General features: G+C 36.5%; 1 protein-coding gene across 3 annotated transcripts; it reads left to right on the top strand.

Annotated features, from left to right (window-relative positions):
* The first annotated feature begins 1008 nt into the window (after window positions 1–1008).
* Window positions 1009–11482, top strand: MPZL2 (myelin protein zero like 2). 3 transcript variants are annotated; one of them, XM_045836518.1, is made up of 6 exons: window positions 1009–1254; window positions 2229–2395; window positions 2679–2916; window positions 6404–6551; window positions 9684–9759; window positions 11281–11482. In XM_045836518.1, exons 1-5 carry the CDS (start codon window positions 1203–1205, stop codon window positions 9745–9747), a joined length of 669 nt encoding a protein of 222 aa, XP_045692474.1. In that variant the 5' UTR covers window positions 1009–1202; the 3' UTR covers window positions 9748–9759; window positions 11281–11482. The 3 variants fall into 3 exon arrangements, with proteins under 3 accessions (XP_045692474.1, XP_045692463.1, XP_045692481.1); XM_045836507.1 differs by having other exon boundaries at window positions 1010–1254; window positions 11205–11482; XM_045836525.1 differs by having other exon boundaries at window positions 1013–1254; window positions 2679–2889; window positions 11205–11482.
* Window positions 11483–14466: the final 2984 nt, after the last annotated feature.

The following is a 14466-nucleotide window of genomic DNA, read 5'->3' as shown; positions in this document are numbered from 1 at the left end:
GAAAAAGGTTAATCAGATAAAAGTTGCAGTCCAGCAATTTTCTTAGTATCCCTTCATCTGCTGGCCAGCAATTCTTTATCTGCATTCTGGTCAGTAGACATTCTCTCCTGGTAGCACAATGGCTCTGATAACATTTTGATCACTTGCAGTCCTCCTAGGGCATAAAAGTTGAATTGCTTGCAGGCCTCCTGGAGTCAGTATGTTTCTGGTCATGCATTGCAGTTCCTGGAACAACAGCTTTCTACATGCATTAATCACTAAACCTATTAACTATAACTAAAGCTACAAATTTTTAATTCTTGAGTTCCCCCATCACAACTTTGGGCAAATCACTTACCTCCTCTGGGGTCTGAGTGTCCTCACTGATAAAATGAGTATACCCCATAGGAGTATTATAGAGATGAAATAAACAGAAAAGCACTTTGCAAACTGTATTGAGATGGTAGGGTAAATAAGCATGAATATCTTGATTCTTTAAATCCTTCAAAAGTGAAGGCTGATTAAACTTTAAGATTTGTTTTGGTCAGTTTATTTCAGGTGTATCTTAGGGAAAGCTACAAGCTAGAAAAGGCTCAGAAATCCTCATGGTAATATTTGGTTAAAATTAGGGTGTAAACTGTAGGACGTTTTGTCCACAGAGGGTGCTAAGGAATCCTGATTTGAGTTGTTGTGAATCTGGCCCTAGGCTAATATAGCCTTAGGGAGGTGCTTTAGAAAGTTAAATCACTGCAAGTTAGTTTGAACATGCACTTTCCAAGCAAGGCTAAAGCCCGTTTTTTTAAAAAAGTTTGTCTGGGCTAAATCCAAAGCAGCATGGGACATTTCAGACTGGCACCACCTCTTCCCGCTGTTTCTGAGGCCATCCAGAGGCCAGAGGCCAGATTAACTAAAAAGTAAAGAGAGGACTGCAGAGTTTGGGACTTTGTGCAGACACGTTCAAAGCGTAGAGAGAGGGCGGGAGGGAGGAAAGGAAGGAGGGAAGGAGGGCGTTGGGAGCTGAGGCCCCACCTTTCATTCCAGCAAACTGCACCAGCCGAGCAGGAATGAGTCACAGACACAGGCGCTCAGATTCCCATAGGTGAGAGACTGACTTCTCTCTCTGGGAAAATTCGGGTGCTCACTCCTTGGGAACGGCCTTGAGAGGGTGTTGGAGCCCTCAGTCTGCCTTGTCTGGTCTCTCCGGTCAGGGCTGGGTTTCCCTCATGTATGGCAAGAGCCTTATGCGTGCTGTGCTTCTTGGCATACAGCTCACAGGTAAGCTCACTGGTGGGCTTCCCTCAGCATTTCCTCCCTCATTGACTATCCTGGAAAGTTAGCTAATTGTCTATTGAATCACAAGAGGTTTTTTGTTGTTTTGTTTTGTTTTTTGAGCCTGAGCCACAGTTGCAGTTCACTTTAGTTTTGAGTTTACAGAAACCAAGTTGGTGACTTGTTTTGGGGGAACTGCTTTTGGACAAACAGGTTTAGGTGTGTTTCAGCTGCCAGTGATTCAGGCACAGAGAGGGCTTTCAAATCTCAGATTACAAACCATTCTTTTGTGGCTACTTTCAATCTCTCACTGCAGGCGGGACTTGGCATTTGGATTTCTGTGTGTGAGTCTTTTATGAGACTCTCAGTGGCACTGGGAAGGCCAAAATTGTTAAGGAGAGAGCTCCACTGTGGTTTTGAAACTGCCCCAACATGTGCATTCTAAATGTAAATATCATGGTAAAAAGTGCCATTTGGTATGTTTCAGGAGTTCAGGCAAGCATAAACTCTCTGGGGTTGATTAATTTAATTTCTGCAGAAGAGTAGGAATAGTGCAAAATCCACATAACAAGAAACTTTTCTGGAAAACTTACCTGCTAAAGGACCATTAAACATACAATACAGAATGCTTAACTTGTATACATATGTAATTCATGTTATGATTACATTTTTGTTTCTGCTTTCAATTTTTATTTGCTGATGTTTGTAGTTTTGAAGTGGGCACCGTGAGGCTAGCATATCATACTGTGGAGAAAGTGAGAGCACTTAAAGAAGTTCACTGTGAAGTATTTTTAGTTGTTACACAGAAAGGGAGGGTCAAGGTAGTATATAGATAGGCATGCAGACTCTGGGTAAAAAGAAAGTATGAGAGCTGGGTCATTTCAGTTGTTTTATGCCCTAAACATTTACTTTGGTTGAGTCAGCAGTTCTCTTTCTACACACACCCAGGTTAACCCTTCTTTTCCTTTTCTTTATTGCAGCTCTTTGGCCTATAGCAGCTGTGGAAATTTACACCTCTGGAGTGCTGGAGGCTGTTAACGGGACAGATGTTCGGTTAAAATGCACTTTTTCCAGCTTTGCCCCTGTAGGTGATGCTCTGACAGTGACTTGGAATTTCCGTCCCCAAGATGGGGGATCTGAGCAGTTTGTAAGTAGATTATTGTCATTTTGTAGGGGATCTATAGTTAGGAAAACAAGCCGGTCTATTTCTCCTTGCCCTTCCTGCACTTTTTAGCAATGGAGGGTAAAGCTCGGAACAATTCTTGGGACAGAGACTGACAGAACTGAGACTGAGAGGCCAGTGAAATGGAAAGAAAGTTCTTGCAAGAGAGCTACAGATAGGGCAATGAGGCTTGCTGGTGTTTCTGCCTCCACCCTCTCAGCCTCGTTGCCCAGGCACTGAATGACCTTTTCCCAATTCTCCTTTCTAGGTATTCTATTATCATGCGGATCCCTTCAAACCCATGAGTGGACGGTTCAAGGACCGGGTAGTCTGGGATGGGAACCCTGAGCGCTATGATGTCTCTATCATCCTCTGGAAGCTGCAGTTTGATGACAATGGGACATATACCTGCCAGGTGAAGAACCCACCTGATGTTGACGGGCTTGTAGGGGAGATCCGGCTCAGCGTTGTGCAAACTGGTAGGTTACGCAGAGGAAACGGTTTTGGTAAGTGTAAGAGATTGTAGAAAAGAGAGGGGCATCTTTTGTGATGGCTGGAAGAACAGAGAGGAGGACTAAACCCTTCAAATCTAGAAACCATGGAGGGAAAGTGAAGAATCCTGGGGCAAAAAGAGAATGGCTTTGTTTGTGGAAAGAAACAGGAAGTAAAGCAAAGGGACCTAGGGAATCTGTTACAAAAATGGCACTGAGATCGTAAAAGGGAAAGGAAGCAACTTTCTGATAAAAGGGTAACAATAGGTTTGTTCATTCACTCACTTACTTACATGGTGCTTATTGAGTGCCTCCTCTGTAAAGTACTGTCCAAAGTGCTCGACATTACTCTCATTTAATCCTTACAACCACCCTAAGAGGCCAATACCAATAATGGTAGCTGTTGTTTATTGAGTTGTGTTAGGGGCTTTGCATATTTTATTTAATCTTTACATATCATGTCAGGTTACTGTGCTCTTAGTACCTCCCCCCAATTTTACTAAAAGGAAACTGAAGCTAATAGAGGTTAAGTCACTTGTCCAAAGTCATGTAGTTGATAAAAGGAGTCACGCAGGACTCAAATCCAAGCATCTTTGACTCCAGAATTGTGCTCCAAACTAATGCATTGTTATTGCCCATAGTCTATAAAGGACAACCTGGGAAGCTCTGCCACATAACAAAGTGCAAAGACCATAAAACTTCAGAGTTGTAAATTTGGATCTGTAAAAGCTACCATTTACTAGCTGTAAATACATCTTTTTTCTCCCTCTCCAGTAAAGTAAAAATAATATAGCAAGGATTAATGAGGATAAAATGACATAATGTAAAATTTTCCCAAACTCTGAATTGTATTGAAAATTGTAACAGCTACTATGTATTGAGTGTTTATTATGTGCAGGCACAGCATAGAACAATTTAAATGAATAATTTTAGTTTTTATAAGAATGCAAGAAATGGAGATTGTTATCTCTGTTTTATACATTGAGGAAACTAACACTTAAAGAAGTTAATTATTACCCCAAAGACACAGCTAAAATAGTGGAGCTGATATTTGAAATTAGCTTTCTCTGGCATGCACTCTTAACCAACACACAATATTATTACCCTTTAAAGTGGTATGATTTCCTCCATTCATTCTTAGTACTATCCTTCAAAGCCCTATCAACAGAGAGCTGTGACTTTGGAAAAGTGATCTGAGTGTTGAAAGTAATGTCATACCTTTGGACCTCAGTTTCTTCATCTGAAAAATGAACAGATTAGACAAGAACACATGGTTCTTAAACATGAGATCACTGCTCTTTGAGATCTCATGAAATTCATAGCCTTCCTTCCCCACCACCCCAAAATGTACACACACAAAATATGACATGGATTTTGTGGGCTTGTGTTCTCCTCTCCCCCCTCTTTCATGGTATCTAGGCTGGGAACCCCCGAACTAGATATTCTCCAATGTCTTTCCTGGTTCTGAGGGTTTATTGAAGTTTAAATCAAGCTAAAAGACAGGAGACCCAGGCTTCACAGACTCTAGCTGGTTTAGGGACCTTTACCTCTAGGTTCCCTCTTGCATCATTTACCCACTATACTATATAGTCCTGTGCCACTTAATGATGTTTTAATCAACAAAGGACCACATATACAATGGTGGTCTTATAAGATTATAATAGAGCTGAAAAATTGTTATCACTCAGTGATGTTGTAGCCATCATTACACCATAGCACATAGGTTGCAAAAAATAAGGCTGTGGTTGAGATGGCAAACAACTTTAACCTGAGTGTGGATAAGGATGACTTTTGGAGGTCCTAGATGTGGTTCCTAAGGAATTGACTAATGAGGCGTTGTTGGAGCTGGAACAGCAACACATGGTTGAAGAGGAGGCAAGAGAAAAGGAAACTACAGGAGAAGAATAAGAACCCACAAAAAATTTACAGTGAAGGTTTAGTGGAAGCTTTTGCAGACCTCAGTAAGCTCCTTAAAAAGCTTAAAAACAGGGACAACACTGAAAGGTTTTCATTAATAGAGAGGAATCTTCATGGCACATTATCTGTATACAAGCAAATTCATGATGAGAAAAAAACAAACCAAGCAAAATGCCATGGACATATTTCTGAAAAGAGTGATACCTCCTCAAGAAGAGCCTCAGGCAGGTCCTTCAAGAGGCGTTCCAGGAGAAGGCATGGTTGTAGATGACAGCTCTGTGTGTGTTATTGCCCCTAAAGACCTAGTGGGATGTGATGTAGAGGTGGAAAATGGTGATACTGACAATCCTGACTCTGTAGGCATAGGCTAGTGTGTGTTTGTGTCTTAGTTTTTAACAAAAAAGTTTAAAAAGAAAATAAAAATTTAAAAATAGAAAAATGCTTAGATAATAAGAATATACAGAAAGTACTTTTGTACAGCTGTACAATGTGTTTGTGTTTTAAGCTGTCTTATTACAAGAGTTGAAAAGTTAAAAATATAATGTTTATAAAGTAAGAAAGTTACAGTAAGCTAAGGTTAATTTATTGAAGGAAAATATTTTAAAATAAATTTAGAGTAGTTTAAGTGTCCAGTGTTTATAAAGTCTACTGTGGTGTATAATAATGTCTTAGGCCTTCAATGTTACTCACCACTCACTCACTGACTCACCTAGAACAACCTCTAATGCTGTGAGATCCATTCATAAGTGCCCCATACAGGTGTACCATTTTTAATCTTTTATACCATATTTTTATTGTACCTCTTGCATGTTTAGATATGTTTTGACACACAAATACTGACCATTGTGTTATAATTATCTACAGGATTCAGTACAGTAATGTGCTTTAGAGGTATGTAGCCTATAAGCAATAGGCTAATCCACAAGCCAAGGAGTGTAGTAGGCTCTGCTATCTAGGTTTGTGTAAGTGTACTCTATGATGTTTGCACAGTGATACAATTGCCTAACAGTGCTTTTTTCAGAATGTATCCCTATTGTTAATGATGGATGGCTGTAGTTACTGACTTACCCTTTCATCTTCCCAGTGGGTATAAGTTCCTTAAAGGTAATGTCCTTTTTTGGCTTGATATTTCCATTAGTGCCTGGAACATGGTAGGCCCTTAATAAATTTGAATAAATGACGAAATGAATGGCAAAGATAGTTAGGGAGACTTTGGGCACTGGATTGATTAGGTCAGCAATAACCTTACACAGCTGGCCCAGTAGTTCCCATAATTTTAGCTTGCATCAGAATCACCTACAGGATTTGTTAAAACAAATTGCCAGCTCCACCTGTCATTCAGTAGGTCTGGGGTGGGGCCTGATAATTTGTGTTTCAAAGTTCTGTTGCTGCTACTCCTAGGACTTTAGCCTGAGAACCACTGAAGTAGTCTGCATGACCTTCCTATTGCTACTAGAATTTACAAGGAAACATGTCAGAAGAAAGATTCCATTTAATGATAACAACACATCCTTATTATATCTTTAGATTTCTCATAATCCTTCTCTTTTATAGAACCCTAACTTGACCTTTTTTCTCCTTACAGTACGCTTCTCTGAGATGTATTTCCTGGCTCTGGCCATTGGCTCCGCCTGTGCATTGATGGTCATAATAGTCATTGTGGTGGTCCTCTTTCAGCATTTCCAGAAAAAACGATGGGCTGAAAGAGCTCATAAAGTGGTGGAGATAAAATCGTAAGGCTGGACAAATCTTTTTTTAACATGTACACAAATATTCACAGCAGCTTTATTTGTAACAGCCCAAAACTGGAAACAGCACAAATATCCACTGATAGCTGAAAGGATAAAAAACAATTGTGGTATATCCATACAATGGAATAACACCCAATAATACAAATGAACATACTATTGATATATGTAACAAGATGGATTAATCTCAAACTAGTCAAAGTTAATTTAAAAAGCCAGAGTCCCTACTCCCCAGATAGCATATTACATAAAATTTTAGGAAATGCTTGCTGCTGCTTGTGAATCATGAGAAACGAGTTTAGAAAGGACTGGGAGGAAAGAGTGCTAAAGGGACACAAGGAGTCCCTCGTGTTGTTGTTGGACATATTCACTATCTTAATTGTAGTGATAGTTTCTCAGGTACATACACATGCTGAAACATTTCACATTTTGCATTTGTGAAATTTATGGGAAAATCTTTTAATACTCTTGTATGGTGACACTTGGTGTTTTACAATGAGGCTAAATAATGAACAGATAGTCTTTCCTTTGAATAAATCTTATATGAAATAATTCAGATTCCCAGTATGGATAAATTAGGGTGTAAATTAGTAATTTTACAAAAGGATTCTTAATTTTACAGATTTCATTATAGCCTTTCTCTATTATAGAGGATTTGAGATTATTAAAATCTGTTATATCGGATGAGTACAAGATTTATTGGGATGATCATATAGTAAGATATAATGCCTAATCACTAGGGTGTACACCTGAAACTAATATAATATTGTATAAAAAATTTCAAAAATCTGTTATGTAAACCTTTTTTAGAATACTGCTTACTTTATTTTTACAGAGAGGGGAAAGGAGGGAGGAAGAAAGGGAGAGAAACATTGACGCACAAGAGAAACATTGATCAGTTGCCCCTAACTGGGAAACTGGCCTGTAACCCAGGCATGTGCTCTGACTAGGAATTGAACCCATGACCCTTTGATTTGTGGGATGATGCCCAATCCACTGAGCCACACCAGTCATGGCAGAATACTCATTAGTTTTATTGTAACACATACATTTCTAAAAATCACTGGCCAGTCAGCAAGGGCACTATGAGTCAGTACCTAGGAAAGTCAGCCATGTGGAAATAAGGTGCTCAATAAATATTTTTTAGAGATAAAATTTATATACTATAAAATTCACTTTTTAAATATTTCAGTTACCACTAGTTCCAGAATATATTCATCACCCCCAAAAGAAACTTGTGCATACCCTTTAGCTGTCACTCATTATTTTCCCCTCCCACCTGACCCTGACAACAACTAATCTGGTTTGTGTCTTTATGGACTGGCCTATTCTGGATATTTCATATAAATGGAATCATGCCATATGTGGCCTTTTTTATCTGGCTTTTTTGACTTAGTATAATGTTTTCAAAGTTCATCCATGTTATAGCATGTAGTAGTACTCATTACTTTTTATGGCTGCATAATATTCTACTGTATGTATATATCTCATTTTGTTTTATTCATTCAATTGATGGACATTTAGATTTTCCCTACTTTTTGGCTATTTTGACTAATGCTGCTATGAACATACATCTATAAGTTCTTGTGTAGGCATATATGTTTTCAATTCTCCTAAGTATATACCTAAAAGTGAAATCACTGGAATATATGGTAACTGTATGTTTACCTTTTTGAAGTATTGTCAGACTGTTTTACAAAACAGCTGTACCATGTTATATCGCCACCAGCAATGTATGATGGTTCCCATTTGTCCATATCATTGACAACACTGTTATTGTCTATCCTTTTGATTATAGCCATAGTGGGTGTAAAGTGGCTTCTCAGTGAGGTTTTGATTTGTTTTCCTAATGACTAATGATGTTGAGCATCCTTCCATGAGTTTATTGGCCATTTGTATATCATTTTGGAGATATATCTATAGATATATCTATTTAAATGTTTTGCCTACTTAAAAATTGGGTTTATTTTAAATAATTAAAAATTATTTTGGAGTATCTAAAAGTGCCTTATTAGATATATGATTTGCAATGATTTTCTCCCATTCTGTGGACTGTCTTTTCACTTTCTTGATAGTGTCCTTTGAAGCACAAAAGTTTAAAATTTTGATGAAGTCCAATTTATCTATTTTTTTCTTTTGTTGCTTCTAATATTGGTGTCATATCTAAGACACCATTGCCTCACCCAAGGTCATGGAGATTTATGCCTATGTTTTTTTTTTTTCTAAGAGTTTTATAGTTTTCGGTCGTACATTTAGGTCTTTGATTTATTTTGAGTTAATTTTTGTACATGGTGTAAAGTAGGAATCCAAATTCATTCTTGTGCACAAGTTGCAGTTTTTTTGGTTCTCCCAGCACCATTTGTTTGTTTTCCTTGAGAAATTTTTATTGAAGTAAGTAGAACTGATTTTAAGGAGCCTAATGAACCCATCTCTGAGGTCCTGGTTTAAATTGAACATAATCAATAAAGATGATTTATAGGTCAACACAAAACTTTTTCTAAAATTTTTCAACTACTGTTTACTTTCTATATTATTTTGTCTTGAATACTATGCTGTATTCAGGTATACAGCATAGTGGTTAGACAATCATATACTTTACATACTGTTCCCCTTGATATTTCCAGTACCCCACTGGCACCATACATAGCTATAGCAATATTATTGACTATATTCTCTACACTTTGTATCCTCTTGATTATTTTGTGACTGCCAATTTGTATTTAATCCCCTCACCTCTCTCTCCCAGTTCCCCAACCTTCCTCTCCTCAAAACTTTTTCTTTTTTGAATGAGGAGTAGAATTGGAGGTAAGATACTAGTGGTAAATTAAGGTACCTGCTTTAAATCTCTGGAGTCCCCAAAATATACTATTCCCTTCTAAAAATATTCTGAAAAATGTCTGAGTTCAGATACCCAGGGTCATGTTAAGGCATGAGTATTATTAGTTAGATGGCCCTAGTGATAGAGTTCTCTGTAAGCTTGGATCTATGGCCAGGTACATGTAATTCTTCCCAAAATATGGGGGGAAATATCTTACCTGAAGCTTTGTAAGAGTTGCCTCCCTTGCTTCCTGTACTGTTCATTTAACATTAGTTCCTGTTTTTTTGTTGTTGTTCCAGAAAAGAAGAAGAAAGACTCAACCAAGAAAAAAAGGTTGCCGTTTATTTAGAAGATACAGACTAACTTTCTTAGATGGTGAGGTTCACAAAAGGGTTAATTTCTTTCCCTAGCTTTCTGGCTCATCTCTAATGTAGACTTCCCAGATTATATGATTATTAGGTGTTTCCTATATGAAAATAGAGGAGCTGGATCAGGGAAGTAAAAGTCTATTAGTAATTATGGATGGCTTCCCCTTTGAGAGTGATTTGTACAAAGTTTTAGGAAGCTAGACCCTTAAAACTGAGAGAATTCTGATATTATTTGAGGCTTTTGGGGGCTATATTTCTCATCCAGAATCATAAATTAACTTTCAACATGTAAATAAATATTTTAAACAAAAGAATTAATATGTTTGTTTTGTTTTATTGTAAATCAGTCATGACATTAAGAGAGTGACTCAATAGATGTGCCTGACATTTTGGCAGAACTATTGTACTATATGGAATGGATTTCAATTCCTCTCATTTAGTTATTGGGACCACAAATGCAATTTTAGTAGTATATAATTTTGTTTTTCCAGTTTTGGGGTTTATCGGGCTTAAAAGGTAGGATGATTTAATTTTTTAATATAATCAGAATTTCTTCTATTCTTTGAAATAGGTCCACTATTATTATTTGCCAAAGAAGTCACCTTTTAATAGCCTAAAACTCCAGTGAAAGACCTTAAGGATTTATAAAATAGAATATGGGGAGAAATGATTCTATTGTAAACCCACGAAAACAAATTTAGCATCAGAGAGATTTTACCAAGGGCTATTTATTTTTAAAATCAAGGCAATTCTTTAATATGTGAGTCATGGAAAAATAAGATGGTGGCTCTTTTATGTTTAAAGAATTTAATGAACTAACAGAATCAAGTGTAACGTGTGATCCCTGGCTGGATGAATACTAGTTTGAATAAACTAGTTGTAAAAAGATTTAGGGGCATAACTGGGAAAGTCTTGAAAAATGTTTGAATATGGATAATATTGTGGAATTATGAATTTTTATTAGGTATAATAAAGATATTGTGGTTATACAGAAGAATGTTCCTATTTTTAAAATACATATTGGAGCATTTAGGGATAAAGTCAGTAATTTGTCAGCTAAAAATATATATTAAGGCAAAATGCTTTAAATTATGTGATGGGTGAATTGCTGCCTTCTCTACTTTTCTCTATGTTTGATTTTGCTTATAATAAAAGGAAGGGAGGAAGGGAGGGACGGAAAGAGAAGAAATGTTTGTATGAATGAGCTATGGATCATCCAAGTGTCCACACAAGGCAGTGACTATGAATTAAAGACACTGACTCTGAGAATAAGGATCAGGAAACTTCTTTTAAAAGTTAGATTAGGGGGAGAATAAATATGTTTAATAAATGAATATGTGTTCTCGTACACAATGAATAATAGATCTAATGATATGTATGTAATTCATAATGCTAGGTATTTCTAATGCACTCTGCCCAAATGCATTATCCATTTAAACTTTTGTATTTCAGGAGGCTGAAGATTTCTAAGAACCACAACCCTGGGATAAGTTGAAGTTGATGGAAGCTTTTCTTTGTCTTTTTTCAGTTGTGACCCATCTTCTAACCAGCTCTACAGTACCTATCCACCTAGACAAGCAATACCCCTCTGGAGCCAGCACAGGGCCACTCGTGAGCAGATACCTCCAGACTCACATCCAGGCTTATTACTAAGGATTTATTTAATTTTAGAGTGCAAATAATTTCAAATTAGCTTTTGTATATTATAAAGCAACATTTTTGCCCTTAAATACTGCTTTGTAGATTATGACTTGTATATACACATACTGGCAGCAAATGGGATAAAAGCCAATTTGTCTATCATGATATTTTCTTTTCCATATTAGTTTCTTTAGAACAGCACTTTTGCTACTAAATTTAATGTGTTTACTTTTTCGTCCTCACATTCTCAATTAAAAGTGAGCTACTTCTCCCAGCTGTTTGTGATTAACAGAAAATCTTGTGTTTAAACTGTTAAAGAACAGTTTGATTTTTATGGCTGTCCTTAAACCTGAGACAAATCTTGTATTGAATTTTAGTATCCTAGATGATATTTTCTTTTTTTTGGTCAGTTGATCTTACCACAGAGCCAGTACAAATCACAGAGTAACTAACAAGAGGTTACCTATATGCTAATAGATTGACAAATGCCACCCTCAGGATGAACTGCTTGTCACCTTTTTTTCTGTACTGCACAATGCAGGTCTTTTTTGAGCAGTGAATGACTGCTTAGCTTACTGTGTCCTCCCTGTTTCCCCCTGCCCCATTTACATTATCTATCACAAAAAAGCAAAGTCTATGATCATTAATTTGTAAGCTGGAATCATTAAGCAGTTTAAATAGAATTCTGGAATAGTATCTTATAACTTTAAGAACTTAGGGCTGGTGAAAAAACAATCAACCCTAAATGATAATAATTTTGTCCAGTGTTATACAGAGCTCTGAGGCTTGGAAGAGATTTAAACTTGTTTCTTTGTCTTTTTAATTTGCTTGTTTGGGGAGAGAATTTGGAATGGGGCAAAGAAATACCAAAACTAACAGAATGAAATGAACTTTATCCTTTTTTCCTGAAATGAACTTTATTCTTTTTTCCCCCGTATATCAGTAGATAAAGGACACTTTGTAAGTGGGCTCTGAAAAGAGCTTTTTTAAAAAAAATGTTTATTTTATTTATTTATTTATTTATTCATTCATTCATTTATTTATTTATTTATATATTTAGAGAGAGGGGAAAGGAAGGAGAAAGAGAGGGAGAGAAACATCAATGTGTGGTTGCCTCTCATGCACCCGCTACTTGGGACCTGGCCCGCAACCCAGGCATGTGCCCTAACTGGCAATCCAGCAGGTGATCCTTTGATTCACAGGCCTGAGCTCAATCCACTGAGCTACACCACAGGGTGAAAAGAGCTTTTTAAAAAGGGTCTAGTTTCCTGGTTTCTTTTCAAACATAAGCTATACCAGAATTTATTCAAAGGACAGAAAACATCTAAAAGTTTAGGCCTCCCAAAAATCTTTACAACATGATATTCTCAGCTTTAACTGACTGAGCTGAAGATGTATCTTTTTACGAACTGGAATTTTCAAATTTAAAGATGTTGAACTTTCATATTTTTTCTGGTAGTTTAAAAAATTGGCATAATTAACAGACAAACCTTAATTCTCAAATACATTCCATATATGTCTTGTTTTGCCTATTACACTGTTTAAAGAAATAAAGTTTCAATACCCAGTTTTGAAACAAAAAATTAACTTTCAGGTCTATATTACTTTCCATTCACATTTTCTATTTTTCTCGGTAATTTACCCTTTCAAAATATAAAAACTGGATATTTCTTCAAACAGATGGCTTGGATAATGTTCCATAAATATAGTGAAGAAGTAGTTAAAAACTCATGGAATGTCTTTCCTGAAAAATTTAATAGCTGTGTCTTTGCTAAAATACTCAAGGATTAATAGTGGCTCTTTTGTTCAGTGTCTTCTTCCTAAAGAGAAATTCTGTACTGTAATTTATAATTTTATTTTAATTTTTGAAAAAGATTTTATTTATTTTTAGCGAGGAGAAGGGAGGGAAAAAGGGAGAGAAACATCAGTGTGTGGTTGCCTCTCACTGGCCTCTTACTGGGGACCTGGCCCACAACCCAGGTATGTGCCCTGACTGGGAATCGAACCAGTGACCCTTTGATTTATAGGCCAGCACTCAACCCATTGAGCCATACCAGCCAGAGCTGTAATTTATAATATTAGTGTGCCTTAAACATTTATGTAAATACCTTGAGCAATAAAAAAATTAATAGTTACAAAATTTGCTTTATCTACAAATATAAATTTTACATAGCAGGTAACAGAAAATGGATAGGTACATATTTTTATCATCACCAAAAACTCTTCTCACCAGCAGCCTGGAAGTCAATAAAGGATAGAATTAATTTCTACTGGATAAATAAACCTATACGGAGTTTCACAGAATTTTCACTTTGCTTTGGATAACTCAGAATCTGGTACAACATACTACTTAGTTGGGGATTCTTTCAAAGGAACAGTATCATCTATTCCACTTGGTACTCTTATAATACCTTCTTAATGGTGAAAACTACCTGCTTTCAAATCTAGTCAAGGAATGGGAGTTGAAAAATGGCAAATTATAACTTTCTCAAAAGCTGAAGCAGAATTTTGTTTCCCTCTTATTTTCAGTAAATATACAGAGATGCCAGGTTCAATAATAATTAAAGTAGTGTATCATTCCTTTTTCAGAAGCATGACACCATCTCTTAATTTCAACCATTGTGAAAACATTGCTTTCTGTTTTCCAAGTAAACGCTATACAAATACCAGTTTCCTTTCCCCTCCATTACATGCTGTAATGATTATATCATTGCCAATGTCAACAGCAATTTAATAAACACCCAATTCAGGTCGGTGCTGAGCTGGAATATGTAATAGCTATATAAAAAAAAGCACATGGAGACTTAAGGCTCAAATTCGCCACAAAGGCCTAATACATATCCTGTATTATCTCCTAGGTCCTTCTGAACTCTAACTTTACAGAAAATCTAAATTTTGAATTCTAAATTCTGGGAGCATTCAAATAAAATAATCTGAAGGAAGTATAAAAAAGAAAAACCAACTTTCCGGAATAGAGTCAGAGAATAAGACTATTTTGTCCACAGGATTCCATAAAATTAAATAGTAAATTTCGCCAAGTCTGTATCCTATCTCATTTTCAAGCAAAAGAGAA

Source organism: Phyllostomus hastatus, unplaced genomic scaffold (assembly GCF_019186645.2).
Source record: "Phyllostomus hastatus isolate PE091 unplaced genomic scaffold, TTU_PhHast_1.1 phas_contig_113, whole genome shotgun sequence".
Lineage (NCBI taxonomy): Eukaryota > Metazoa > Chordata > Mammalia > Chiroptera > Phyllostomidae > Phyllostomus > Phyllostomus hastatus.
Note: the sequence above shows the minus strand (reverse complement) of the source record. Positions and strands in the feature narration are given on the sequence as shown.